Below are 27,231 nucleotides of genomic sequence, written 5' to 3'. Positions count from 1 at the left end.
CAACCAGCTTGAGGTAGTTGCCGAGAGTGGACTCAACAAGATTGAATCTTTACAGAGATTTTGTGAAACATCCAGAATAATATTTCAGAAAATAACCACAGCTGTAGTTTAGAAACAGTATAAATACTTACTGCTTGAGAATCCATTTGTAGAAGGTAAGAGAAACAAGAGGTTGCTGATCCAGCAACTGAGCACGAGGTTTCTTACAAGTATTGATCTGTGAAGGATATAAATGAAAATTTGATTAAATTGTTAGTTACAGTGTGACAGTTGTTTTCCTTTTATTCAGTACTCTTTGAATTCAGTATGCCTTCATAGCTGTGCTACTCAAATCTATCATGTTTGTGTGAACACAAATCAAGCCTGTACTTGCTCGTGGTATTCCTGTGCATTATGAACGTTTGTCAGTTTGCAGTGGTGTGCACAAGAAGTTATGGAAGATGAGACACATCGTAGTTTAACATTTGTCCCAGGATGTTACGTTTACCCAAGACTCAGAAATTAGCCCTGTAGCATTCTTAAGCAGCAGAAAAACTAAGGGCAATAGAAAGAGCATAGGTCTTTACATTTCAGGACCTCACTGCCATAATAGCAAATAGCTGATTTGTCGCTGTTCAATGTGACTAGCCACCAGAAATCCAAGGAACGATTTGGAACAGCCTGTAGTCGCTTAGTTGTGGAATTGCAGGAATGTTCTTTTCCTTTAGCCTGAAGCTCACAGAGGGTTTTATCCTGTTGCCTTGGCAGTTACCATGTGTATTGAACTGATCACCCTCTTGGTGAAATAAACACAAGGTCACATACAATGTTTGACTTCTTAGTGTTGCCTGTTTGTAATTACTCACAAAATTCTAGCGTTGAAGCAGTGCCAGTAAGGTGGCTTAGTAGTAAAAAAAATCTACAGAAACTTTGTAGTTCAATAATTAAGGTTAATAGGAACATGTTAAATCTATAGTGTAGCAGTAAAAAAGAAATTGTCTTTGACTTGGAGATGTAGGTATAGCACACACTGAACCAGTGAAAGAAACTGTACTGTTTTTAGCAGGATTTAGATCAGTTCATTAGTTCTGTTAGTTAACTTTTGATAGGAAAAGTGACTGTTTAAAATTACCCACATGTCATTGTACTAGTTAACCTTCTTGGGCTTGAACTAAGTTTTCTGGGAGTTGTAAGAACTGGAGTTAAGACTGTTGTATTTTTCAAAGGACTTTTTTTGCCTTCACATACAAGTCGTTACTCTGGAAGAGGAGTTATGGGAGTGAAAGCTGCTTATATTGGGAATGCTATGTAAACAGAAAACAAATTATAGCTAAAGGTAGTTAGTAGTAGTGTATTAGGCTTTTGGTAGGATACCAGTAGTGTTCTGTCATAGTTTGTATTCTTACACTCTTCAAGGAATAATCTTGTAGCAGAAAGTAGGAGTGTGATGCTGAAAATTACTGATGATAGTGAGGCCTTGGCTTGTCCTACAGGAAGAACTGGTTGGCCTTGAACACTGAAATAATGAATGTAGAATTCCTTGAAAGAGTAGTAGAATTAGATTATTTTTTCAGTGTATGAGGTCATGTACTCTGACTAGTAACAGGGTTCACAAATTAGAAGTGACCAGTGTCTGAGTTGACAATGCAATTGTGTGCTTTCATGAAAAAACGGTGCAATCCTAGATTTTATCAGGTGCTGCATTGCAATAGTAGGTTTTAATCAGGTGTTGCATTTAGAGGCTTAGTATGGTATACTGTGCTTGGTCCTGGGTACCATCCTCTTGTGTAAGCTGTTACAAATGTGAGCAGCAGCAGCCACAAAAGAGAGCTATCAGGGGAGTTGAGGAACTGAAAGAGGAAACTGAGTTCACATTGCTATGTATACACAGACAAGCTTGGGTGTTTTCTTTCTGAGGCTGTAGGGTGAATAAAAGGGGTGGGAAGTAAAAGTGAGTTTAAACTAGCTTGGTATGTGTTTTAGCTGAAAGTTGGGTTAATCATCATCAGCTGATTAATAATGTATGTGGAGATGCAAATACTAATTCACCTTCCTCCAAGAAATAATGAGATGGGATCATAAGGTTGTCATTCAAGACCAAGCGATAAAGACTTCTGTTTTGAAGTGTTAGTGTTTCATTCACTGTACTTTCTGGCAGGCTTCAGGTGTGTAACCTTATTTGACCACTAGTCTTAAATTCATGTTTGTTTTTAGGGAATTCTTCCAACATGGAGAGGTCTTAATCTGTTTATGATGCCATAAGTGTATAAAATGTTTCTCTTTCAAAAAATCCAGAGGTATCTAAATTCAACCGTGCTATTTTTATCCTGTGATGGATATATGCCAGGTATAAGCAAGCTGTCAAGGGAACTGAGTTTCTAAGAGTCTTTCCAAAGGAAGTCAGTCAAGGGCAATTTAATGATAGCTTGGTTTAATAAAAAAACCCCCAAAACCATGTTTAGTCTTATCAGGGAGACAAAAAGCTGAATAATGAATTTAAAAGGTTGATTTGTTTGCATTTTGCTCCATTTGTTTACATTTCTTAGCAGCTTCACCTGCTACTCTGGTAGAGCACACAGGGCCTTTTCTCTGTTCTACAGTACTCAGTGTTACTCATACTGGTTTAATGAAGGGAAATGGGATGCTAAAAATTCAGTCTGTATTTGTTGATAAAGGCCTGTAGATCACACCAGGGTGATTACAACAGTATCTCTTGCGAGCTTCAGTGCTTTTTTTGCCCATGTGCAACATTCCCTGCTAATGTTGCTGTAGAATAACCTTCTCATCGTTCTTAAACAGTAGTGCAAGAAATCACTAGACTTTGAAAGCATTCACTTGAAAATACTGTTTATCGTACACTTTCTTGATTGTATGATTACTTTTCCCGTGTCCTTTGCTTATTAACAGAATGTTGAAGTGTAATGAATTCAGTCATGGCTCTAGCTCCTGCCATCCAAGTTACTTGTTAATGAGACAACTTCATTTTACACTTTTCTGTTATACTTTCTCTTGTGTAGTGGTATCACTGTAATGACACCGTAGTAACACACTATATTAGGTGTCAAGACAAAACTGTCTGTCTTGTGTTAAACAGATGACAGATACTGAGCTGAACAAGTAATTTAGCATTTATTGTTAGGTTCCTCCAGTAGTGGACTCTTGACTGGTGGCTTTGGTCAGAAGACTGCTCCATCTCAGAAGCTGGGAAATCAGTGGCAGAAATCCACAAAACCACAAAGTACTTCATGGCAATCTCAGCCTAAATCCACCACAGCAGCTAAACCAAATTATACAGTAAACTTCAGTGTTATTGGAGGACGAGAAGAAAGAGGAGTTAGAACCCCAAGCTTTGGTAAGTTTTCTGAAACATTACTTTATAATGGTGCTTGGGATACACACCGTAGAAAGATGCAACATTCTTCTTAGCTGAAGAATAGTAGCTAGTCTTAGTTGAAGGTTAAACTTACTGGAAATTCATGTGTTTCAAACAGTGGTGGGATGGGAGCAGGTGGAATAATTTTTGGAACCAGTCCTGTAAGATGTTCCAACTGAAGAGGCAAACCTAGAGGTATAGGGATGGACAGGGGCTTATCTACATTCTTGGAAAAAAATATTTTCCTGGTGTGTTGATATTAGGATTATGTCTCCCTTTATTTAATTGGCATATAAATGAACATCAGGTACTTCTAAAAGTTGAAATTATTCTTTTGATCTGTATCTGGAATGAGATGGGCAGGATGGAAAGGCAGGGGGTGTGAGCTGCAGCACAGGAAAGTCTGATTGGAGAACAGGGGAGAAAATACCAGTTTTCTTTAGCATGATGAAATGCTGAAACAGTGCAAGGGTTGTTGTGATTCTTCATTCTTGAAAATGGGTGGACCTCAACTGGATAAGGACCTGAGAAATTACCTAGTTGTCCCTGTTGTGAGTGGGGACTGGACTAGGTGACATCCAGGGACCTCTTCAGAATTCAGTTATTCTACAGTTCTCTGAAATTTGTTGTTTCTATAATGACCGATACTGATATTTCATTGATATTTTACTGGTATTTCAAAATTAGTTTATAGTGGAAAAATGGAACCATTTCTGAAATCATGAATAAGTATATGGGTGCTCCCTCTAATCTACTCAGGTTTTTTTGGGGGAAAAAAACCCAAAAGACATTCATATAGTCAAACGCAGCTATTTGTTTTGCCGGACTGAAAGCACATCAATGATCCCTTTATTCCTGTCCTTCTGTTACTCTTGTGGAGTTTATCAAGCCACTAAAGAATATTTATCATGACAGTGAGAAATGTCATACAGGTGTATCTAAGTGCAGTGTATTTCCCCCATTAATATATTCTCCTATATAACTTTTCATTTCATGTTTTTCTGCTTCCATAGGTCAAAAGCCAAAAGTTTCAGAAAATGACTTTGAGGATCTCTTATCTAATCAAGGGTTTTCAGCTAAATCTGATAAAAAGGGACCAAAGACCATTGCTGAGATGAGGAAACAAGAAATGTCTAAAGATATGGACCCCTTGAAACTCAAGGTTTATTTAAGAGTTTTTTACTTAAATCAAATCTCAGCTTATGCTTAAAACTGCTGATTCCAGAACAGGACATAGTGACTAACAGAGCAAATTGATAGAATGAAATTTTATCTGTATTTAAATCGTATGACTGTAGAAGTTAATTAGCATGAACAAGAGTCAGTTGGCAATGAAACAGCAGTGGCAAGAACACAAAAATTATTTGGATGGAATGCAGTTTTCTGTTTGTTTCAGCTAAGCTTGGAGAATTTAAGAACCTGCTTTCCTGTTAGAGCCCACTTCTTGAAGCTAGATATGGCTGATAATACAAAACTACTGTTTTAAGAAACAGGCAGGTGAGAATAGCTGTCTCCAGGGTGACCATTAACTTGCATTTGCCATTAACAAGTGCTACTACTGTCCTAAGAAATTACTAAAAGATGCAGTTCTGGATATGAGCTATAGAACTAGTCTGTGGGGTGTTACGAGTAGGTTGTTAAGGTTTTTTGATGTGTTACTCACTGATAACATCACATATTAGTATATTTTCAGTTTTGTCGTCTGTAGGGTGCTTTAGAAAATCTTGTAAAATAATTCGAGGGATGCTGAAACTGTTTTCACAGAGTATCTTACCTGAAGAGAGTGTGCAGAGCTTGCCTGGGTACCTTTTAACACAAATCACAAGAAACGGAAATAGAGATTTTTATTTACCATACTGATTGCCAACAGAGAGCAGAGATTTTCATATTATGTAAAGCAGTGTTCAGTGAGGACATTGTATTACTGTATCATAGAGGCTTGAATAGTATTTTTAAAGTCTGTGAAATGGCCAGTTATTCTAGTCATGTTTCATGGGGGTATCTGAAAAAACACTTTAGTTTGTGCACCCCTGCAGGTTGCTTAAGTAAACATTAACTACTAATATATGTGACCTGCAAATTTCATACAGATCAGGGAAGAATTTTAGTAAATAGGTGTTGTGCCCTCACAGGGAATTAATGTAATCATAACAGATGTTTTTAATTACTGTGTCAATTCTCTTGTGATTATTTTTGCAGGGTTTTCTAATGTGTAACCATCTCAGTAATTTCTCTTGCAGTGACTGAATATCTGCAATAAACAAGTAACAATGAGTTACACCCTAGTGGCAGATGCAGAATTTCACTTTGTCTGGCTAATGCTCTGGGTGCCAGAAAGAATATAGTAAGACACTTGGACCTGGGGGCTAATGCAGCAAGACAACTGTACTTGAGTCTTACTCTTGTAGTCTTGTACACAGTGAAGGTTATGTCTCTGGACAGACTGAGAATGCTTACAGTGCTGCATACAGTGCTGCATTCAGTGCTCTATGTTCTGTTTTTCCCAGATTCTTGAATGGATTGAAGGAAAGGAGAGAAATATCAGAGCATTAATATCCACTCTTCATACAGTGCTTTGGGAAGGGGAAAATAAGTGGAAACCAGTCAGCATGGCAGATCTAGTAACTCCTGAACAAGTAAAGAAGTACTACAGGAAAGCAGTGCTTGTAGTTCATCCAGATAAGGTGAGTGTGTTCCTCTGATATATTTTTTTAGTTTTTTAGAAGGAATACAAGCTGCTTTTACCACAACGTACTAGTCACTGATAGGTGCTGCAGACTTACTTCTTGATCAGCATCCTAGATGCTCTTCACATTGCTTCCATTGTCTGCTGAATTTTGTGTCCTACTGCATTCGGGTAGTACAGGAGTTTTCTTGTCATCCTGACACAGCACAGAATTCAACAAATAAATGTTAACAAATTAAAGATCCCTTAAAGTCAGTTATACTGGGTTCTAACTGACTGCTGGCAGGTTTAATGCTGATTAGTGGAATCTGCTTTATTTATACCAGCTGATACTTCAGGTGTTTTAGGACAATTCACTTGTATATGAAGACTCAATGGCTGCCACAGCAAAATGCTTGGAAAAAACCTGCTGAACTTCCTTTACTGGGAACTAGAAAAAGGAACTTTGCCAGAATAAATTACTAGTTGAAAAATACTCTGAGTGACATTTCAGTTGTCTTTTAAAAATACTTAATGCACTCCATTGCTGCTTGTTAGTCTCCCAATGTATGAAGGTAGCTTCTTGTTCTGAGTCATTGTTCTAGGATGTGTTTTAGATATAAAAATAAGTATTGAATATACTGGTTTGAATTTTCAGGCTTGCCTTCACTGGTGGTTCAGTGAGCAGTAGTCATAAGTCCTGTGTCTTGTACCTGTAACAGAGAAACAAGACATTGTTTGTTCTTTCCTCCCCCAGTCCTTTGCTGTTCTTGGCTGTGTGGCTTCCTCCACCATTGTAGGGGTCTTCCTGATGCTTTCTGTAAGCCCCACAGCATATCAGTGCCAGAGCACAGGTCTTTGAGGCATGTTTTTTTTTCTTTTTTTTTTTTTTTTCCCTGCTGCTTTGAGTCTGCTTCAGCAGTCCCTGAAGGTGTCTCTGGAGTGCAAAAGCCAGACAGCCGAAGAAAGGGAAGGATACTGCGAGAGGGCTCTGGAGCTTCCCTTTTGTTTTGGAAAGAACCTGTAAAAATGACCACTCATCTTGTGGGACTGGATCTTTACTAATGACAAGAGTTGTGTTGGCCCAGAGGCAGGGCTGCTGCATAATAGGCTGAGAATCAGGAATGTAGTATCTCTGAGTATGGAGGCAAACATACAGGAAGTGCTGTGTTGTTAATGTTGAGTCTTAACAGCATTCGCAATCATAGAATCATAGAACAGTTAGGGTTGGAAAGGACCTTAAGATCATCTAGTTCCAACCCCCCTGCCGTGGTCAGGGACAGCTCACACTAAACCATGTCACCCAAGGCTCTGTCCAACCTGGCCTTGAACACCTCCAGGGATGGAGCATTCTCAGCTTGCCTGGGCAACCCATTCCAGTGCCTCACCACCCTTACAGTAAAGAACTTCCTCCTTATATCCAATCTAAACTTCCACTGTTTAAGTTTTAACCTGTTACCCCTTGTCCTGTCACTGCAGTTCTTAATGAAGAGTCCCTCCCCGGCATCCTCACAGGCCCCCCTTCAGGTACTGGAAGGCTGCTATGAGGTCTCCGAGCAGCCTTCTCTTCTCCAGGCTGAACAGCCCCAACTTCCTCAGCCTGTCTTCATACGGGAGGTGCTCCAGTCCCCTGATCATCCTCGTGGCCCTCCTCTGGACTTGTTCCAACAGTTCCATGTCCTTTTTAAGTTGAGGACACCAGAACTGCACACAGTACTCCAGGTGAGGTCTCACAAGAGCAGAGTAGAGGGGCAGGATCACAGAATCACAGAATCCCAAGGGTTGGAAGGGACCTCAAAAGATCATCTAGTCCAACCCCCCTGCAAGAGCAGGGTAACCTACAGTACATCACACAGGAACTTGTCCAGGCGGGCCTTGAATATCTCCAGTGTAGGAGACTCCACAACCCCCCTGGGCAACCTGTTCCAGTGCTCTGTCACTCTTACAGTAAAGAAGTTCTTCCTGATGTTAACGTGGAACTTACTATGCTCTAGTTTACACCCATTGCTCCTTGTCCTATCACTGGATATCACTGAAAAAAGCCTAGCTCCATCATCCTGACACCCACCCTTTACATATTTGTAAACATTGATGAGGTCACCCCTCAGTCTCCTCTTCTTCAAGCTAAAGAGACCCAGCTCCCTCAGCCTCTCCTCATAAGGGAGATGTTCCACTCCCTTAATCATCTTTGTGGCTCTGCGCTGGACTCCTTCAAGCAATTCCCTGTCCTTCTTGAACAGAGGGGCCCAGAACTGGACGCAATATTCCAGATGCGGCCTCACCAAGGCTGAGTAGAGGGGGAGGAGAACCTCTCTTGACCTACTAACCACTCCCTTTCTAATGCACCCTAAGATGCCATTTGCCTTCTTGGCCGCAAGAGCACATTGCTGGCTCATGGTCATCCTCCTATCCACCAGGACCCCCAGGTCCCTTTCCCCTTCGCTACTTTCCAGCAGGTCAACCCCCAACCTGTACTGGTACATGGGGTTGTTCTTCCCCAGATGCAAGACTCTACACTTGCCCTTGTTAAATTTCATCAAGTTTCTCCCCGCCCAACTCTCCAGCCTGTCCAGGTCTCGCTGAATGGCAGCACAGTCCTCTGGTGTGTCAGCCACTCCTCCCAGTTTTGTGTCATCAGCAAACTTGCTGAGGGTGCACTCAGTTCCCTCATCCAGGTCATTGATGAAAATATTAAACAGCACCGGTCCCAGCACCGACCCCTGAGGAACTCCACTAGTCACAGACCTCCAGCTAGATTCTGCGCCATTGACCACAACTCTCTGCCTTCTTCCTTTCAACCAGTTCTCGATCCACCTCACTACTTGATCGTCAAGCCCACACTTCCTTAGCTTATCTATGAGGATGCTGTGGGAGACAGTATCAAATGCCTTACTGAAATCAAGAAAAACCACATCTACTGCTCTACCATCATCCCTCCACCTAGTCACTTCCTCATAGAAGGCTATAAGGTTGGTCATACATGACTTCCCCCTCATAAAACCATGTTGGCTGTTCTTAATGACCCCCTCATCCTTGATATGCCTAGTGATGGAGTCAAGAATAAGTTGTTCCATCACCTTTCCAGGGATGGAGGTAAGGCTGACCGGTCTATAATTACCCGGGTCCTCCTTCTTGCCCTTCTTATAGATTGGTGTGACCTTTGCCATCCGCCAATCCTCAGGCACCTCGCCCATTTCCCACGACTTACCAAAGATGATGGAAAGTGGCCTAGCAATGACCTCCGCCAGCTCCCTCAGCACCCGTGGGTGCATTCCATCCGGACCCATCGATTTACAGATGTCCAGTTTGCATAGCTGATCCCTAACCCAATCCTCATCTACCAAAGCAAACTCCTCCTTTGTCCTGACTCCTTCTGGGGCTATAGAAATCCGGGGCCCTCGGGGAGAGTCTGCAGGAGTAAAGACAGAGGCAAAGAAGGCATTCAGCACCTCTGCCTTCTTTATATCCTCTGTCTCCAGGGCACCCACTTCGTTCAGCAGTGGGCCTATATTGCCTCTTGTGTTAGTTTTATTTGCTATGTATTTGAAGAAGCCCTTTCTATTGTCTTTAACCCGACTAGCAAGATTGAGTTCCAAGGAGGCCTTAGCTGTCCTAATTGCCTCCCTACATCCTCTAACAACTGTCCTATATTCCTCCCAAGCGGCCAGCCCCTCCTTCCATAATCCATAGATTCTCCTTTTCCACTTGAGTTTGCCCAGCAGCTCCTTGTTTAACCACGCCGGTCTCCTAGATCCCTTACTTGATTTCCTACTCATTGGGACGCTCCGATCCTGAGCTTGGAAGAAGCGGTCCTTGAATGCCAACTAACTATCTTGAGCCCCTTTACCGCCTAGTACACTTTCCCATGAGACTTCCCTTAGCATTTGACTGAAGAGGCCAAAGTTGGCCCTTCGGAAATCCAGAACTGTGGCCTTCGACCTGCTGGCCACGCTCCTTTTGATGCAGCCCAGGATACGGTTGGCTTTCTGGGCTGCAAGCGCACACAGAAGCTGGCTCATGTTAAGTTTCTCGTCAGCCAGCGCCCCCAAGTCCTTCTCCACAGGGCCGCTCTGAATCTCTTCTTTGCCCAGTCTGTAGCTGTGCCTGGGATTGCTCTGACCCAGGTGTAGGACCTTGCACTTGTCATGGTTAAACTTCATAAGGTTGGCATCAGCCCACCTCACAAGCGTGTCAAGGTCCCTCTGGATGGCATCTCTTCCCTCCAGCGTATCAACTGGACCACACAGCTTGGTGTCATCGGCAAACTTGCTGAGGTTGCACTCAATCCCACTGTCCATGTCACTGACAAAGATGTTGAACAAGACCGGTCCCAACACCGATCCCTGAGGGGCACCACTTGTTTCTGGTCTCCAGCCGGACATTGGGCCATTGACCACAACTCTTTGCATGCAGCCATCCAGCCAGTTCTTTATCCACCGAGTGGTCCATCCATCAAATTGATGTCTCTCCAATTCACAGACAAGGATGTCATGTTGGACTGTTTTGAATGCTTTGCACAATCCCAGGTAGATGACATCAGCTGCTCTACTGCTGTCCATCAGTTCCGTAGCCCCATCATAGAAGGCCACCAAATTGGTCAGGCAGGATTTCCCCCTAGTGAAGCCATGCTGGCTGTCACCAAGCACCCTGTTGTTTTTCATGTGCCTTAGCATGCCTTCCAGGAGAATGTGCTCCAAGTTTTTACCAGGCACAGAGGTGAGACTGACTGCTCTGTAATTCCCTGGGTCATCTATTTTCCCCTTCTTGAAAATGGGGGTTATATTTCCCTTTTTCCAGTCATCGATCAGCATAGATTTTTCTCTAGGAAATCCCATCCAGAGTTATCTTAAGTAATGCTTAAGTTTTATTCTTGTACACTATTGCATGATCTGCCAGGAAACAAATATAAAAAATTAGTGGATTCGGTCATCAACAATATTAACTAAAAGTGTGTATGTGAAGCTTGGAAACTGGTTTTAGCTAAGTTTCAGTTATTTATAAATTGTACAAAAAGTCTGAAGTAATGTAAGGAAACCAAGGCTTTGGCTTTGTTTAAAATACTCATGGTAAACTTTGTTTAAGATTGGAGAGAGCTCTGTGTCTGCAAAATTATATTCACACAGCCACCTAAAGCTGTTGAATAAGATGGCAAATATAAAAGAGATGAGATCTTTCCTAAGTCTCATAATTCCTAACATTTTTATGCTTCTAATGTGTTTGTTTTCAGGCCACAGGACAACCTTATGAGCAGTATGCCAAAATGATCTTCATGGAATTGAATGATGCATGGTCAGAGTTTGAAAATCAGGGATCAAAGTCCCTTTTCTAGAACTTCACCTCTCAACACAACTGCTTCCAAAACATGGAGCTGAGCGTTGTTGTGACTTTATTGCGCCTATCAATTATGAAGCGCTTTTTCCTGATTTCAGCAGTTTCTAATCATGCCCTTACATGTGGTGAGGTGTGGAGTAAGATGTACAGTACAAAGCATTACATAGATGCATTAAGAAAACAGCTGCTCAGTATTTGGAAGAAATCAGTCTGGGAGTAAGGATTTGCTTTCAGTTTTATATGTGGTAAAACAGAATTTCTATGAAGCTCCATGATTTCTGGGATACTAATTATAAATCATTCCAGTTTCGTTGACCTGTTTTACCTGTACATTCCCCAGCTTGTCTGTTACTTCAGTAGTTTTGTGATTCAATTTTGATGTTTGGTGCCTGTCGCCTTATTCAAAGTGCTTTAGTTATCAGCAGTGAATTTGCTTGGCTTATCTCAAACCTGAAGGTGTATGTTTCCATCTGTGTTTTATGTAATCAATCTGATAATCATTCTGTAAATAACATTTTTCCAGACAATACCTGTGTTCCTTACAATAAAGTAACAGTTATTTAGCCAAAATCCCCCCAAATCGTAAATGTGGGAAAATCAGCCAGGATTTTTCTTGATTTTTTTTTTTTTTAATATATATGTTTTTTTTTATTACATAAGAATCTAGAAACAGATCATGCCTGAAAGTCTGCATGACCCTGATGTTTTGTTATTTATTATGAACCTTTGGAAGTCAGTGCTCTGATCAGTGCTTTTTTTCCTGAAATGGTGTCTTTTGCTTCCAATTTCAGTAGAACATTCCTTTCATTGCACTTCATATACTTTGATAGGAATAGTGTTACTCTGAAACTTGAAGCACAAAACATTTTGCTCTGCTTTGATTTGTTTGAGTAAATATTACATGATTCATTGTCATCAGGAGAGCATATAAAGTGCTTTAACACATTTTGCTGCATGTCTGAACTTCTGTATTTTGAGATATGCATGACATCAGTGTATGTGAAAACATGGAGTATATTGATAGGCTGTTGTATTTCTGCTCACCTACCTTCCATGCACCAGCTAGTGCAAGAGGAGTAGAGGCACAACTTGATAACAAAACTTGCCATGTTTTCTCATCCCTATGCCTATTCAGAGGGCAGTTTTTCACTAGTGCTGGGGTGAATGAATACAAATGACCAATGACTGTTATACTCTGTGTAATAACAATGCAATTTTCATATCATGTTTGAAAATGTTGAAAATTAATGTTGTGGTATTGAAGCTTTGGCAGCAGTCTCTTGAAGCAGTACAGTTGGACATTCAAGGGGATATTTTTATTGTCTTGACATTTTGTACATTTTGCATGCTTAACTGAGAGGGAAGCTGTACCATTATAAGAGGTAGCTGTTCAGCTGAGCAACATCTGAACAGAAAAACGTGAGATTCTGATGCCACCTCAACAGTTTTAAATCTCAGTAGGTGTCTTTTTAAAAGCAGGTAATTTTCTGTGTGATTTAGAGTAAGAGCTAATCCTTTTTTCCTTGGGACACTTCATTAATTGGATGTGTGGTCTGCATCCATGGAAATTTAAGGCTTCTCCTGGTAAGATAAGTTTGTTGGTGACCTGCATGGCTTTTTAGAGTTGTAGGGCAAATGATGTCTAGTAATAGGTTTAAAAAGACACAGATATTTATATAATGACTGTGATTGACTGCACTCCTATATGCAGCTGAGAGATAAAGCATTTCTGAGGGAGCTGCTTTTAGTAAGAAAGGACTACTTTGAAAGCCCATATTCGTTTCAGCATGTGTAGGCAACTTAATTTTGAGGGACACATTTTCAGTTGCTCTTTTCTTGACATACGTGTTTAAAGAATTGAAACTGAAAATTGGAAGAAAAATTCCTTCCTCTGCTTTGTATGTTTGTAGCATTTTCTGATGTCTACATTTCTCTTGGTTTGATTTCTCTGCTCTTGTCTGCAAAACTTTTAACAGTGGGGAAGACCCTCAGATGTGATATAAGTGAGCAGGGAAACATGAGTGCAAGTATTTAATCTGAAACTCAACATCTCTTGAAACTGGTTCTCACTTTCTTTAAAATTATGGAAAACCATGAAGTTTGGCTGTGGATTCTTTCAAGAGCCATTCAGTAATTACTGAAACTTCAGCCAGGCTGACAGGACCCCTTGACTTATAGCTTAATCAGCTGTGGTCCTCAGTGTTGGAACTGGCAATTTCACTGTCCTGCTCCTTTCTATATATTTGAATTTTGGTGCTAAGAATCTGAGAGGCTCATTTGGAAAGTCCTGGGATCTTGACAGTGAAACTATTCTGGTTTTTGTGTAACTGTCATTTAGCAGTGCGGCATACAAGAATGTGCAAAAAGGTGCATTTTAATAAGGCCTTCCAAGCAAACTTTAAAAAAATCAAGTGATGAACATAGTAAACTGGTATTTTTTTTCTTTAGAAGATAAAGCAGTAAGAGAACCACTAAAGCTGTTTCCATTGTGTAAGGCTTGCACTACAGTGTAGGGCTTTTCAGCCTTTTCTCATGCTCTGTACTTCATTGTTGATTGGTTGCTGTATCAGATAGAATGGCATTCGAAATATTACACATCTTACTGTAGTTGCATTCTTAATGTCCACAAGCTGAAAAGCTTTTAGCATAGGCTACAGAAAAATTGATACAGCTGAAACTTGATTAGGTACCGTGAATTCTTTCTGAGTTTAAAGTGTATGTTTTCCATTCATGCTTATTGCACAGTTAAATTTGGAAATGCTGAAGTGAAGTCATACCCTGAGAGCTAGCCTTTATATCTGCTTCTGCTGACTGGAAAGCTTGAGGTTGAGGTAAATGGTGCCGATAAGTTGATGTTGTGTTTACCAGACCTCATACGTGGCACTTGAATTTCTGTGTGAAACACCTCGTTGACTCTTGCAGTAAATCATGGTGCCTTTTGGCCCATGTTTGTGGTTCCTCTGCATGTTAATGACAACCGATTAATACCGTGTTGTCTTTGCAGCCTACCAGGATGCAGTTCTTAAGTGAGTAGGTTGACCATGGTTAAGCAAATAAAAAGCAGTGAAACATAGGTTAAGGGAAGAGTAAAGAACATCCAGATGCTAGCCTACATCTCAAATGTTGTTTTCTAATTCTCTCTTCACCTATTCCTACCTACCTCTGCTAAAACTCAGTGTAGACTAGTAGAAAGAGCTCAGTTTGTAGCCTGCTTTTTCAGCCCTTTTGGAAGAGCTACTGACTGGCTATGTACAAGTGGCAGTACTGAGTGCTTGGCTTTTTTGTGGAAGTTGCTATAAAGCAGGGCTGATAAAATGATACAGCAGATTTACACCAGTTATTTCTGAATTAAGTTACTTGTGTCATATTGACGTTAGATCTGGAGAGCCAGGCAACTTGACGTTTAAAATGGAGATCTGCAAAGAAGTGGTGTTGAGTGTGTGTGGCTAGAACCTGCCAAAAGAGAAGTGATGTGTTTTGACCATATTGGAGGAAGTCAGTTGATGTCTTTAATGTTGGGCATACCTGTTTAGTGTTTCCTAGTGTGGTCAGATTTCCTTGAGCTTAACAGCAGGGAAGAGAAAGAAAATGAGTAGTTAAGCACCTACATTCATATTAAATCATGGGGTTATGCTCAATATTGTTAGTGGGTAGCTGTTCCCCAAGCCTGGGGCCATCAAACCTGGTAGGAAGACTTCCTCTGCGTTTTCAGTTGGGTAGAGTTCAGAGAGCTTGTTCATCAGGGGTAGCTTCCTTCAACAAATACAGAAGTAATACAGAATTCCCAAGCATAGAATGGAAAACCTACAACAGTGCTGATGAAGTTCATTTCCTTGTAACGGTGGCAAAGTCCTTGGGGTTGCTGCTGTGAGGGTCACTAGCACTCATGAAAAATGCCTTGTTTACCTCTATTTCTTTGCTAGTTCTAGAAAGGTCCTCCAGCGTTGTTTTGCCAAGCACAGAGTAACGGTTCCTTCCTGAATGCATACTGTGTCTCAAAGTTGCGTGAACAGGATTAATAATATATTGCACAAACCAAAGCAGAGTCTGAACATAACTGAAGTCTCAGCTGCCCTTTGGGACTGCTGAGTTACGTGCACCATTCCACCTCCCAAAGCCCAGACTGCAGTTTCCCCAGCAGTAGCAGTATGTTTGTGCAGTCATTGCCCATTGCGTTCTCTGCTGCTCACAGGAATTTTTCAGGGGTAGCATAAATACAGAAATCTTGTTGCTCCTTAGCTGTGTCCTTAATTGTCTTGTAACTGCAGTGTAACGAATGCTTTATAAGTAAGTTCACATCAGGCTTGTACAGTTGCCTGTGCTTTATGAGTCAGTTGACATTTTCTGTCAAGAGCTTGCAGGTGAGTGACCTGCAGAAGCTGTAGAAGAAATGTACCGTTTCTGACCCCTAGAGCCTGCCTGTGGTGCAGAGTAGCTCTAGCTACCAGGGGCCCAGAGACCACGAGCAAAGAGTGACTCAGTTGATCTGTGGTTCTGATCTTGATAAATCATGCAATGCTTGCTTGCTCTGTTTGGGTGAGCTTATTGTAGGCTGCAGTTTAGACTGCATTAAGCTTCCAACATACGCTCCAAAAATACAAAGTCATTTTTATGAAGGATACATGTTGTCATAGAAGCTTTTATGACCAAAAGAGGATTAAGAGGCATTGTGAGAACTCCCAGAACTCTTTAGTGGAATGTACTGTATATTTGCAATGTAGGATTGTCATCTCTGATAAGGTCTTAACTTGCTCTGAGGTCCTTATTGTATTTACCTGTAGTTGTGATTGTACTTTCTATACCTGTGATTTTTCTGGTTTGGGGATATGTGGAAGGGCAGAACAGATCTTCAAGTCCTGTTTTTTGCCATCTTTCAGGAAATGTACTGAGTAATTTTGCTACTAGTGAAATTAAAATTGTATGTATATAATGGTAATATAGTCAAATTAAGTCTTGTTTAAAAGTAGATAAAATGTTTGGCACAATGTCCTTGAACAGAATATTTTGCTTTGAAATGTATTATGACTTAACCAGTGATCAATTAAAGCAAAAAAAAAAAAAAAAAAAAATCACTTTCTTTGCATGTTTCTTTCTTTGTGATGGAGAAATGACCAGAATACCCACAGCCTCTTTCAGAACAATATGCAAGTGCTAACGATGTGGTTCTCATTAGTATGTTGAAGATGACTGAACCTCTTAGAAACCAAGTGTCTCTTCAGTAGTATCTTACGCTGGAGGGGAGTCCCTGCAGTGTGCTCTGTGTTTAGTAGCTGAATGTCTCAGACTGCCTTTATCAGGCTGCAAAGGGGTTCTTGCATGGGACTTGGTGCAGTGCCAATCTGTCCCCCTGGGGAAGCTCTTGTATAGGTGTGTGAGGAGAGCAGAAACCAGTGGACAAGACTAAGGAATGAGCAGCCTGTACGGAGGGTGGGGAGTGGGACATACAATGATACAAGGACTACAGATCTGAGAAACCTGTGAGGGAATGCTGGGGAAGGGGGGAGTTGCTGCTCGGATAGTACTAAAAGGGTGCCCAGAAACATTTCTTGACTCCGTGCTCTGAAATAAGAATGGAGTGGGAAGCAGGGTCTTTTATAGCTTGGAACAAGCCACTTGTGATATTGAGAAAGTTTCCTTAAAAACATGAAATCATAGCTGTTCAGGATTACCATGCAACATCCAGAAGAGAAGGGTGGAAAACAGGGAGTATATGGGAGAATGGATGGTCATGACCAAAGGACAATGGGTGGGATAGGCATGAGGCAGGAAAGAGAAGTGTTAGCAACCTGGGGAGTAAGCAAGGCAAAGTTCTGATAGAGAAGGGCCTTTGCCATTGGTAATGTTTTTTTTCATATTCTGCTTACTACTTCAGATAGTTTCATGGGTTTGTAAGAATAATATTAAGGTGGGTCTTATAGCATTTCCTCACTGAATTGTCTTTCTCCCTGTACCACGTACAGAACATGCTGCTACTTTTGTTGTTAATCTGTTTATTCTTAATGTGCAAAGCTGATGGAAAATGTATTGATACCTACTTCTGGTCCTTTGCTATGTCCTCTGGCTATGCTGATGTGTACTTAGAAAGACTGAGTAGGGAGTAGAGTCCACAGCAGATGAAAATCCTGCGGTGTCCATCTGGCAAGCATCAGTAAGTGATTACACCAGGTAGGCAGAATATGTGAATAGCATGGCCCTAAGTTCAGTATTAAGCAGAGCAAAAAAAATGGCAAGAGCCAATGGGGTGTTACAAAAAGGAATACTGTGCACTGTGGTGTGCAGAGCAGCCTGTGGCAATCCAAGCCAAAGCCTTTCAAGTTTGTGCTGTAGGCAGCTGTTCCAGATGCTGAAGTACTGAAGAGGATGTAATTCGTGCTGCCTCAGGAACACCTCTACTGTGGGTGTGAGAGGAGAACTTCTGGGAGGTTCTTCCTCTTCTATTGCAGAACTGAGCAAAAAGCACCTTTTAGTACAAGCTGTAAGGGACTCTTCATGTCCTGTAATCTGTAAAGCAGCACTGGGGTGGCTTCTGCTCCTAACCAACAGAATGATGGCTGTGAAGTTCTCTGGTGTGTAACGCTGACAGCAAACCCAAGGGTTAAGTAGTTATCCTTGTGTGGTGTTTGGGGGCTCACATTTAGTGAGGCCTCACTTGGCCATTATCAGTCAGTGAACTTGCTTGCTTCCTTGTGCGTGGTGCTGGTGAGCAATGAGACTGCATCAGCACCCTGCAGGTTGCACTCTGAGGAGATGGGATTGCCAGTGCACAGCCTCCCTGCCAAACAACACGCAGTGTATTCATCAGACTTCCAGTGTGCAAGATGAAATCGGGAAAGACACAGCTCATCTAACATGCTCTGGAAGGTAATCTGAATGCCAAACGTCTTCAAAGGTTTAAGATTGCAGCTGCTATATTTGTTTATTTCTCCTGTACGAAGCAAACTGAAGTACACCGAGATTTTTTTTTTTTCTATGAGCTTAAACCTTATGGCTTAAATCTTGTGGGGAGAGGAATACTGTATTTGTGCAACAACTTCTGTAGGAAATAGGATGGAACTGCCTCGATAAAAGGAAGAAATCAGGAGGCCTGGTTGTATTTGGTACTTGTGTGCTGTGAAGTGCTGAGTTTTCCCTACTACAGACAGTGTTTGAGCTCAGTGCTTCCACTGGGCCTGCTCCTCTCCTGATCCCCGCTAGCTCTGTCCTGTCAGTTTCATTATGAAGCTCAAAAATGCCAAGTGATGTTCACAGCCTTCCTAGTAGCTGTTAATAGTGTCTGACCCAGAGCCTTCCCTGTTGTCTTTGGTTCCAAGACTTAAGTTCCTCTGGGCTTCTGGAGTTTCTGCATTCACCACACGTAATGTGGAAACTGACCTTCAGCAAAGCAGAAGCAGTCCACCTGCAGCAGTGAGCAGCTGTGGTGTCTCATGGCTCCTCATTCCCTGCTGCATGCCTGCTCTGCCTGCTTCCCAGCTGAGCTTCACCCTAGAGGTAAGTAAGGTGCAGGTTTATTATAGGGATGTATGAACCCTGAGAACTGGACTCTCACACATTCTCGATGAATGGAATTAGGATGTAGAACCAGCACATGTTCAGTACGTTTCATTCTGAGACTCTTTTTGTATATTATGGTTAAACTTGCCTCTCCTGTCCTCGCTGACTCATGAAACCAGGGATGAATGCACAGGTATTATTACCAACACTTTTTTTCTTTTCACAACTGCCTTGCTTCACCATGGAAGCTGCTGCCCCTTTTCCTTCTGCTCCCCATTAGGCTTCCTGCCAGCATGAGCCTAACACCTTTAGACCCGGAAATACCTCGTCTGCTTCTGCACCCACCTACTGGAGCTGCTCCCCACATGTGCAGGGTAATGACCGCTTTGGACCTCTGTGTTTCTTCTCCAGTGTGGGGGGCACCATGAGGAGCACATCTCCCATGGGATCGGAATCCCTCTATAGTCCCTGCTGGAGCTGGGAGGGAAGCGTGGCCGAGAAGCACCGAAGCTGCGCCAGGGGCGCTTGGATTTGGTGCCCTGAGTAAAGCACCTGACTGCAAGTGGAATTGCTCGGAGAACTACATCTACTTGTTTTGATCGCCATCTGCCGGCAGGAGCACATGTTCATACCCATTTCACACCCCGATCACACAGCGCTGTGGGGTTTTTACCCGAACCTCTGTGCCACGCTAATCGTTCCGCACGTGTTTGTGTATTTTTGTACCTGAAAGCTGCAGAAAAGGGGGTGCTGTCCGCGTTCACAGAGCTGAAGAAGCCCGGGGCCGGGCTCGTGGCTGCCTGTGGGGCTGGGGCTGAAGAGCAGCAGAGGCACACAGCTCACCCGTGCCCTCAGGCGCGCTGGGGACCGCGCTGTGCTCCTGTCCCACCGGGAAGGACCCGAAGGATGCCCGTGTGCCCTGAGCAGCACTAGTCTCAGGGTGGCGCCCTCGGTACGTGCTGTAGCAGAAAAGGCCGATCCCTGAGCAGTGTTCTGTGCGCCACCACGAACGCCGCTAGGTGCATCTGATCAGGATGTTAAATACTTCAGCTCAGGCGCTGAGTAAGTTCTGCCATGGGAGGCTTCCTGTCCGAAGAAAGATGCCAGCAGCTTCAGAGTTGATCTGTATTTATCTACCCTTACGCAGGAAGTTACGAAATTCAGGCTAAGCAACAGCAATTCACAAGGAGTTGATACCATCCAGACCTTAAAAGCAAACTGATTTTTTACCTGGAGGGAATGATCAAGCATCTTGTGTACAGTAAATAAAATTAGATGAGCTTCAACTTCTAATTCTGCTGCTGTCAAGTGTAACGTGTCTGCTTCCACTGAGAAATGATAAATGTGGTTCTTTAATTTCAGTGCTATGTAAATAATATTAGAAGATTATTTGTGATGCTGGAAGCTCAGTACGTGCTGGAAGATGAACACGGGCTTGGAAGAACTATTGCTGTGATCCGTTATGGCATTTAAAAATACCTATTCTTTTCCCATAGATAAACTGAAATGCAAATGCATTTCCAAAGGTACTTTTCCTAGCTCAAGTATTTGTTGTTTGTGCAGAAGCATGCAAAGAGGAGATGACAAGAGATCATGCACTTATCCAGGAATGCTAAATTAAGTTCCAGGCCTGCAGAACACTGGGGGACCTTTTCATCCTTTAACTGGGAGAAAGGCTGCATCACTTTGAACGATCCCCACTGGACAATGCATAGGGGAAGGCACACATCCATCTGCTGCTCCGACTTGGGCCCTCCTGCCAGACCCACCCTGCTCTTTCTCCCAGGAAGTTGCTAGAGTTCAACATGAGCAAAATTGAACATTTTTCTTCTACCCTTCATTGGGAAATGGCTTGAGCCTTAAAAATGAGAATCTCCTGAAGCCTGTCCAGGACAGCATGGGGAAGGAGCACATGGCTGGGAGGAAAGCATTACAAAGGGTCTCAGGGGTCTATATGTGGGAGCAGTGCTGCTGCCAGCCCCTGTATGAACCCAAAGGCTTGGAGTCCAAGAGCATGGGCATGTTCTGGCTTCATCTGTGGGCACAGCTTTGCTCTGAAATGGCTCCTCCAATGCAAGAAAAGGAAAAGAGTAGAAAGTTTACTCTAAAAGGCACAATACTTTGTTTCTAGCAGCAGTTACTTTGCCAGCATCTTGACTTAGCCCTTCCTGTGCCTTGCCCATTGGCATCCCATGTCCTTTGCCAGGAGAAATGCTGTACTGATAGTAGGCAATTTCTTCCTTCTTGTTCTTGGGTGATGATCTTTGATCTTGGATGATCTTTGTACGTTTCAAACCCCGTACTTGCTAATAGATTATACTTTCTCCTCTCCTGTGGGTCCACATGGTTGATTATACAATGATTACTCAGATTTGCTGCTTCTTTGTATATGACATGATGGTTTTTAGGAAGGGAGAACCACACAACTGTACTAGCTGAACAAAACTTATGCTAACAAAGTGTGCTTAGTGCACAACCCCCCCCCCCCCCCCAACCTCAAACCCACAGGACCAGAGTGGACACTGGCCATTAGAGACAACTTTGCTGCCGCAGCTAAGACAAGCTAGACAGTATGTGTATAATCCTATGGTAAGGTGCAGGTGATGCATCTTAATTTTGTACAGATGGCTGAAATTAAGCAAAAATAGCTTCAAAACCTATCGAAGGGCTTGTGTAGTCCCTTAATGTTATAAAGTTTAAGGTCTGAGGATGGCTGGGCTCCAAGGCTCCAGTTTCTAGGTGAGAAGAGGTAAGTCCAAGTCCTTTTAAGATCTGAAATTTCAGAAGTTCCTGTGTGCCAGTGATGTGCCTGTGATGAGCAAACACCCACCTCTCCCTCTAAGGAATTTCTAATGCTTAGGAGGAATAAAGCCCTTTAAACAAACTACAATACCGTGGACTTTGCAATGAGAGGTTAATACTTTTGATTATTTAGATAGCTTCTAAAAACTCTCAGGTTTGGTGCCATTATAGTGCAGGTCTTACAGGCCTGCATGTTTCCTCTATACAGATGTTTGCTTGTGTCTGAAGCAATTTTTGCCCTTGTTTTACATATCCAGTTATTGATGCTGAAGCCATTCAGTTTTGGGGCAATGAGCCATGAACAACGAAGCATCCTGGTGCTCTTGGCAAACATGCACTGAGGCAGAGTCTTGTTTTCAGATAAACAGAATTATCTGCTTATTGATCTCTCCACAACCCCCGTGCTGGAGTCACCTAAAATAGTGATGACTTTTCTCGTTATGGCACTTTTGGAAAGCTGGAGTGGTTCCCTTGGCATCACGTATAACTGCAGCCATACCTCCACTTAGTTTTTTAGCTAAACCTTGGGTTTCTGCAGTGCAGACCAGCGGGTACCTGGCTTGGGCAGATGTTCCTCCTTGGTGACTGCGGGTGCTGTGCTGCCAGGTCTGTGCCTCCGAGCTGTGTGTCTGTGGGAGGCCATAGATAGGCCTTTGTGGAGGAGACAGAGGGTGTCTGTGGCATTATCAATGTGCTGTCTTCCGAACAGAAGGGTTTAGTAAGAAACTTATGCTCTGCAGCTCTGCTTTTTGCTAAAGGGCAGAATAAATATTGAAGCGCTAGCAATATCCAGCTGAGCTGTCTGAATAATCCTCTAAGGAACTGCATAAGAAAGAAGTGAATTTTGTAGATCAGCTGTTTACACTGGTCTGTAATTCATCTCTGTCAAATAACACATCCACTTAGCATCTTTCCTGATTTCAGGTATGCCAACATGGACCTTTCAGCCCTAGGGACGTAAGGATGAGATGACACGAGCTGTTTGCCTCCTCTCTACCTGCACTGTCACCATGTGCATAGTCAACAGGATTAGGAGCATCCTCTGCCGTGCGAGCCACTGCTCAGCAATTGAACCATGGGGCTTTGTGTGAGTAGAATACACAGATTGGTGCTTGCGGTGTGCTGGCTGGTAAAAACACCTTGCTAGGCAGAACTGAATCTGCTGCTGCCACTGCAGACTCAGCACCGAAGTCTGACCAAGGGAGCTAGCTCAGCATTGCTGCAGGGAAGACTGTTGGCAGGACCTTGCTCTGGAGCTTGCAGGGGCTGCTGCAGAGAGCAGGGTGGCTCTGGGATGCTGGGTACCTGCTGGGCCTCTGCCTTCAGGGCAGGCGTGTTGGAAGCACAGTATGTGACATCTGGGAATTTGCACACTGCTTCCCCAAGGACACTGGCCTAGATCCACCTGCCTTGCACAGGCTGGGACCCTTGAAGAGGGTCTTGTTGCGTTTGCTGTTGTGGCTCCAGGGCAGATCAGACCTTGGGGTTTCTGGAAAGCTCCCTGATACGTTTGCCTGTGATGCGGTGAGCCTGAAGCTGGAATGGCCAACCAAGCAAACACAGGTTTAATAGTTCAGCATCAGAAAAGGGATCTGCCCTTCTCCATTGACTCCATGACATGGCAGCATACCCTTTGGTGCCATTGGGTAAGGGACTGAGTAAAAGCAACTGGGTGCCTTCAGGCAGTCCTGTAGAGGTACACACTCTTCTGCTCCTGCTGCATCCTCCTGACATTCCTCATGCTTTGGCATGAGACCAGAGGAACCAGCCCATTGCTGTGTGTCTTGTAAATCCCGTATGTCCCATGTCCCATATGTCACGGGGGGGGGGGGGGGGGGGGGGGAAGGCGTCACTGCTCCTCTTCCTGTCACAGTAGCTGGAAAGCATGGGAGGATACACAGCAGTGGGGTGTTTCTCCTTATGGTCCAAATTTGCACTTCGTAAGTCTTGTACATGCTCTTCTATAACAGATACACTTCTGCCTAATACAATGACAGCACAAGAGGCTCTGCTCTTCACCCTGGTCATTCCTCCGTGCTGTGAAGGGGCTGGTGCTTCCCACAGGCTCTCCTCCTGCTCCCCTATGTCTGACGATTGCTCTGAGGGCAGGGTACCTTCTAAAGCTTCCGACCTTCTGCCTAAGGGGCTGCGGGGCCGGAGGTCTGCACCTAGCATCAAGTGTGCTTTGGCCCCAGAACAGGGTTTATGTATTTACTTTGGAGTCTCACTGCTCTTCTCACACAAGATAATAAAATAGTTCGGGTTGGCAGGGACCTTCAAACTCATCTGGTCCAATCCACCTGCAACGAGCAGGGACATCTTCAACTAGATCAGGTTGCCCAGAGCCACATCCAGCCTGGCCTTGAATGTCTCTAGGGATGGCGCAATCACCACCTCTCTGGGCAACCTGTGCCAGTGTTTTACCACCCTTATTGTGAAGAATTTCTTCTCATCCAGCCTGAATCTCCTCTCTTTTAGTTTAAAACCATCACCCCTCATCCTATGCAACAGGCTCTGCTAAACAGTCTTTCTCCATCTTTCTTACAGGCCCCTTCTAAGAACTGAAAGGCCACAATCAGGTCTTCCGGGAGACTTTTCCAGGCTGAACAACCCAAACTCTCTCAGCCTTTCCTTATAGGATAGGTGCTCCAGGCCTTTGATCACTTTTGTGGCCTCCTCTAAACCTGCTCCAATAGATCCATACAGAGCCCTGCGGTGGTGGTGAATCCCATCAGCTGGGGGGTTTGGGTGGTGGGAACAGGCTGACAGCATGTCATTTCCATCATCCACACTGTGCTCTCTGCATGGTGGAGTGCACAGAGACTTAATTTGCATGTGTTGGGTATGCAGAGCATGTTGCCATATGCATGGCCAGTTTTACTGCAAGGAAGGCTTTAGTGGCTGTGAAACAAGGTAAGTCGAACAGCGTTATGTTGGTATCGGTTCACAAAAGAATTCAAAGTGAGGGTTCTGCATAACAACAACAACAACAAGAGATGTATTAAGTCCGGTGTTAGATGGTTCATGAAATAATTAGTGTTTCCAAGTGTGTCCTAATTTCAGACAAAAGTGAAAATTCAACAAGATGAACAGAAAATGATGGGTTATGCTTTTGGAACTAGGCACTTTAATTGAGCCAGATGGGCCCAGATGTTTCCTCCCACTCCCTGACTGACATGATCACCTATTCAGGGAGAAATGTGGGAGAAACTGTAACAAAGATGCAAGAAGAAATTTTCCACAAGCAATGATTACATTAGGGGGACTTCAGGCAGCTCTTACTGTGCCAGTGAGGCTAATTGTGTATGAAAATAGGAACATCTGAAGGCTGACTTAAAGAGGTGTTTACTGCTGCTCACTCTTCAGTTTGCATTTTGATCCAAGAAAGACTTTATAATTAGTCCCCTCTCTCATCAGTTGGCTTTGACCCCAGGTTCCCTCTTGGTCATCTGCCCTGCCTGTTCCTATTAACACAAGCACACCTCTTCTCTCTGTTTCAGCTTTCCTGATGAGCCTTATAACAGCAACTGCTTTTCTTCTGATCCTCTTTTAGAGCTTCAGCTTGCAGGTGCACCCGAGAGGAATGGCGCCAGGTGCAGTGCTTCATGGAGCTGTCCTTGGGCAGCCCTGACTGCACACTTCTGCTAGTGGATCCTCCTCTTTGTTCTTCCCCTTCTCAGCTCAATCTCCTCCCAGATACACAACTCCCTCCCTCCCTACTGTTGTTCCATTGTCTCCAGTTTTGCAACTTCCATACCCAAGTTTGATATTTCTGATGCAGTTATCCATACCATCTCTGCCCTCTATGCTATTATTGATGCAGTTCCCAAGTCACTGCTGGCCTGGAAAGAATTATTCCCTGGAAGGCCCCCAGATGTCCTCTTACTGTGAAGTTCAGCCACTTCTCACATCCCTGAATGGGCTGTGAAACCAGCCAGCCATCAGAGTGCCTGGAAATCCCCATCTTCTTCCTCCACCATACTCTGTCCTGAAGAGTTGGCAGAATCCCATGCAGGGCCACATCCCAGCACTGTTATCAGTGTGCCACCTCCACTCCTGTCCATCACAGCAGAGACAGAGGAGACACAGCAAGCAGCCACCCAGGTCATCCCTGCCATCACCCTGTAGACAGGGCAGGAAGGGCAGGGGAGGAGGTGACTCGTGAGAAACAGACACAACTCAGCTGCCTTGTTACTCACTTTCAATTGAAGCTTCTGTAGCATCCTGATGTCCCCAGTTCATCTTTGGAGACACTGCTGGAGACTGGGCTCAGCACCTTGTCCCTCACAGGTACTCCCGGCTGGAGTTTCATCTTCCCTTCCTTGAACAGTGTGGTCATCCCAGAACTGGGACTGGAGAATTGCCCCACTCGTGTGAGGACCAGAAACTGCAAACTGTGTGGGGGTCTTTTGCCAGGGCTGCCCGTGGTGGTGCAGCTGGGAAAGGGAGGTAACTGTCTTTGGCACCAAGAAATTCTCCTGAAGGAAACCCCTCTGGTCTGGGGGTCACTTGTCCTCTTCCAAATGCTCTGTTACGAAAAGGGCCTCTCCTGCCTCGTCCAGCCTCCAAAGTGCTCATTTGCCAGCCTTTGGGTTGGAGCTGTGGCTCTTCAAGTCTCACCACACCCCAAGAAGGAGCTGACAGGCCTTGAATTGGGGCCTCTGCATCTTCAGAGAGGTTCACTGGGAGCTGAGCACCCTTCCTCCATGAGCTGCATCCCAACCGAGCTCAGGGGCAGGGGATGGCTGGTGAGTATTACAGTAATTAACACTGCAGAGCAGCATTTATCTCCCAGGTTCATGTGCCCTGCTGGGAACTGATTCCTGCTAGAGGGTTCTTCCCCAGGCTGGTGGAGCAAAAACCTCCAGGGAAACCCACTGCCTCCTCCTCCTCCCCACTTGGTGCAAGTGTTTGACCAAGGGATTCAGATTTGCTTTACAGCCAGACAGTTGCCTGTCTCCTCTGGCTAACCCAGGGCAGTGTGTTTCTCACCTCACACCTAAAGCCCTGTTACAGACTGGCAGGACAGCAGGCACAAAGTGCCTGAGGTGTTGCTGGAGGGGTGTGAAGCTGCTGCATCTGTCACCACAATCAGGTTCTTCTTGGGAGGGATTCTCTATATGAAAGCAGTGGAGAGCGGGACAGCACGGATCCGCAAACATCCCTGCAGAAGCTTGCTCCTCTTCAAGTTGGCAGCTTTCTTTCGATATCCCATTAAGCACTGTGGTCAGTTGATGTTCTGGTGCTTTCTGTGGGGGCCTGTCTGCAGGTCAAATAGTGAAAAGCTGTACTGACAGCACAACAGTCTGAGACAAACTGCCTTGTAGTTCCCATTCATCAAAAAGGAAAAGCTTAAAGCTATTAGTCAAGTCTTTAGCCCTGTTCTGGATCCCCCTATGTGGATTAATCACTGAGAGCCCCAGGGAACAGAGCTAATACTCATGTTCAGTTATTTCAAGCAACACTACAAGCCAAACAGCTGCTAAAAAACATCTTAAGAAGACAGTAAACTCCTCACCACCCCCTCACACTTGTTACGTAGAAGCTTATAAAATCTCCTTTCTGCTGGTGGGAATAAAGAGGCTTTGCT

At 43.8% G+C, this 27,231-nt stretch overlaps 1 protein-coding gene across 3 annotated transcripts in view; it reads left to right on the top strand.

Moving 5' to 3' along the window:
- GAK (cyclin G associated kinase) overlaps window positions 1-16,400 on the top strand; it is a 77,591-nt gene extending 61,191 nt beyond the window's left edge. For all 3 annotated transcript variants that reach the window (XM_065662139.1, XM_065662140.1, XM_065662138.1), the window contains 4 exons: window positions 3,119-3,331; window positions 4,366-4,514; window positions 5,860-6,036; window positions 11,245-16,400. In XM_065662139.1, the coding sequence (XP_065518211.1) occupies window positions 3,119-3,331; window positions 4,366-4,514; window positions 5,860-6,036; window positions 11,245-11,346 (641 nt within the window). In that variant the 3' untranslated portion in view covers window positions 11,347-16,400. The remainder of the gene's footprint in view (window positions 1-3,118; window positions 3,332-4,365; window positions 4,515-5,859; window positions 6,037-11,244) is intronic.
- The last annotated feature ends 10,831 nt before the right edge of the window (window positions 16,401-27,231 follow it).

This window comes from Lathamus discolor, chromosome Z (genome assembly GCF_037157495.1).
Source record: "Lathamus discolor isolate bLatDis1 chromosome Z, bLatDis1.hap1, whole genome shotgun sequence".
NCBI classification, from domain to species: Eukaryota; Metazoa; Chordata; class Aves; order Psittaciformes; family Psittacidae; genus Lathamus; species Lathamus discolor.
This window is presented reverse-complemented; position numbering and strand designations above follow the sequence as displayed.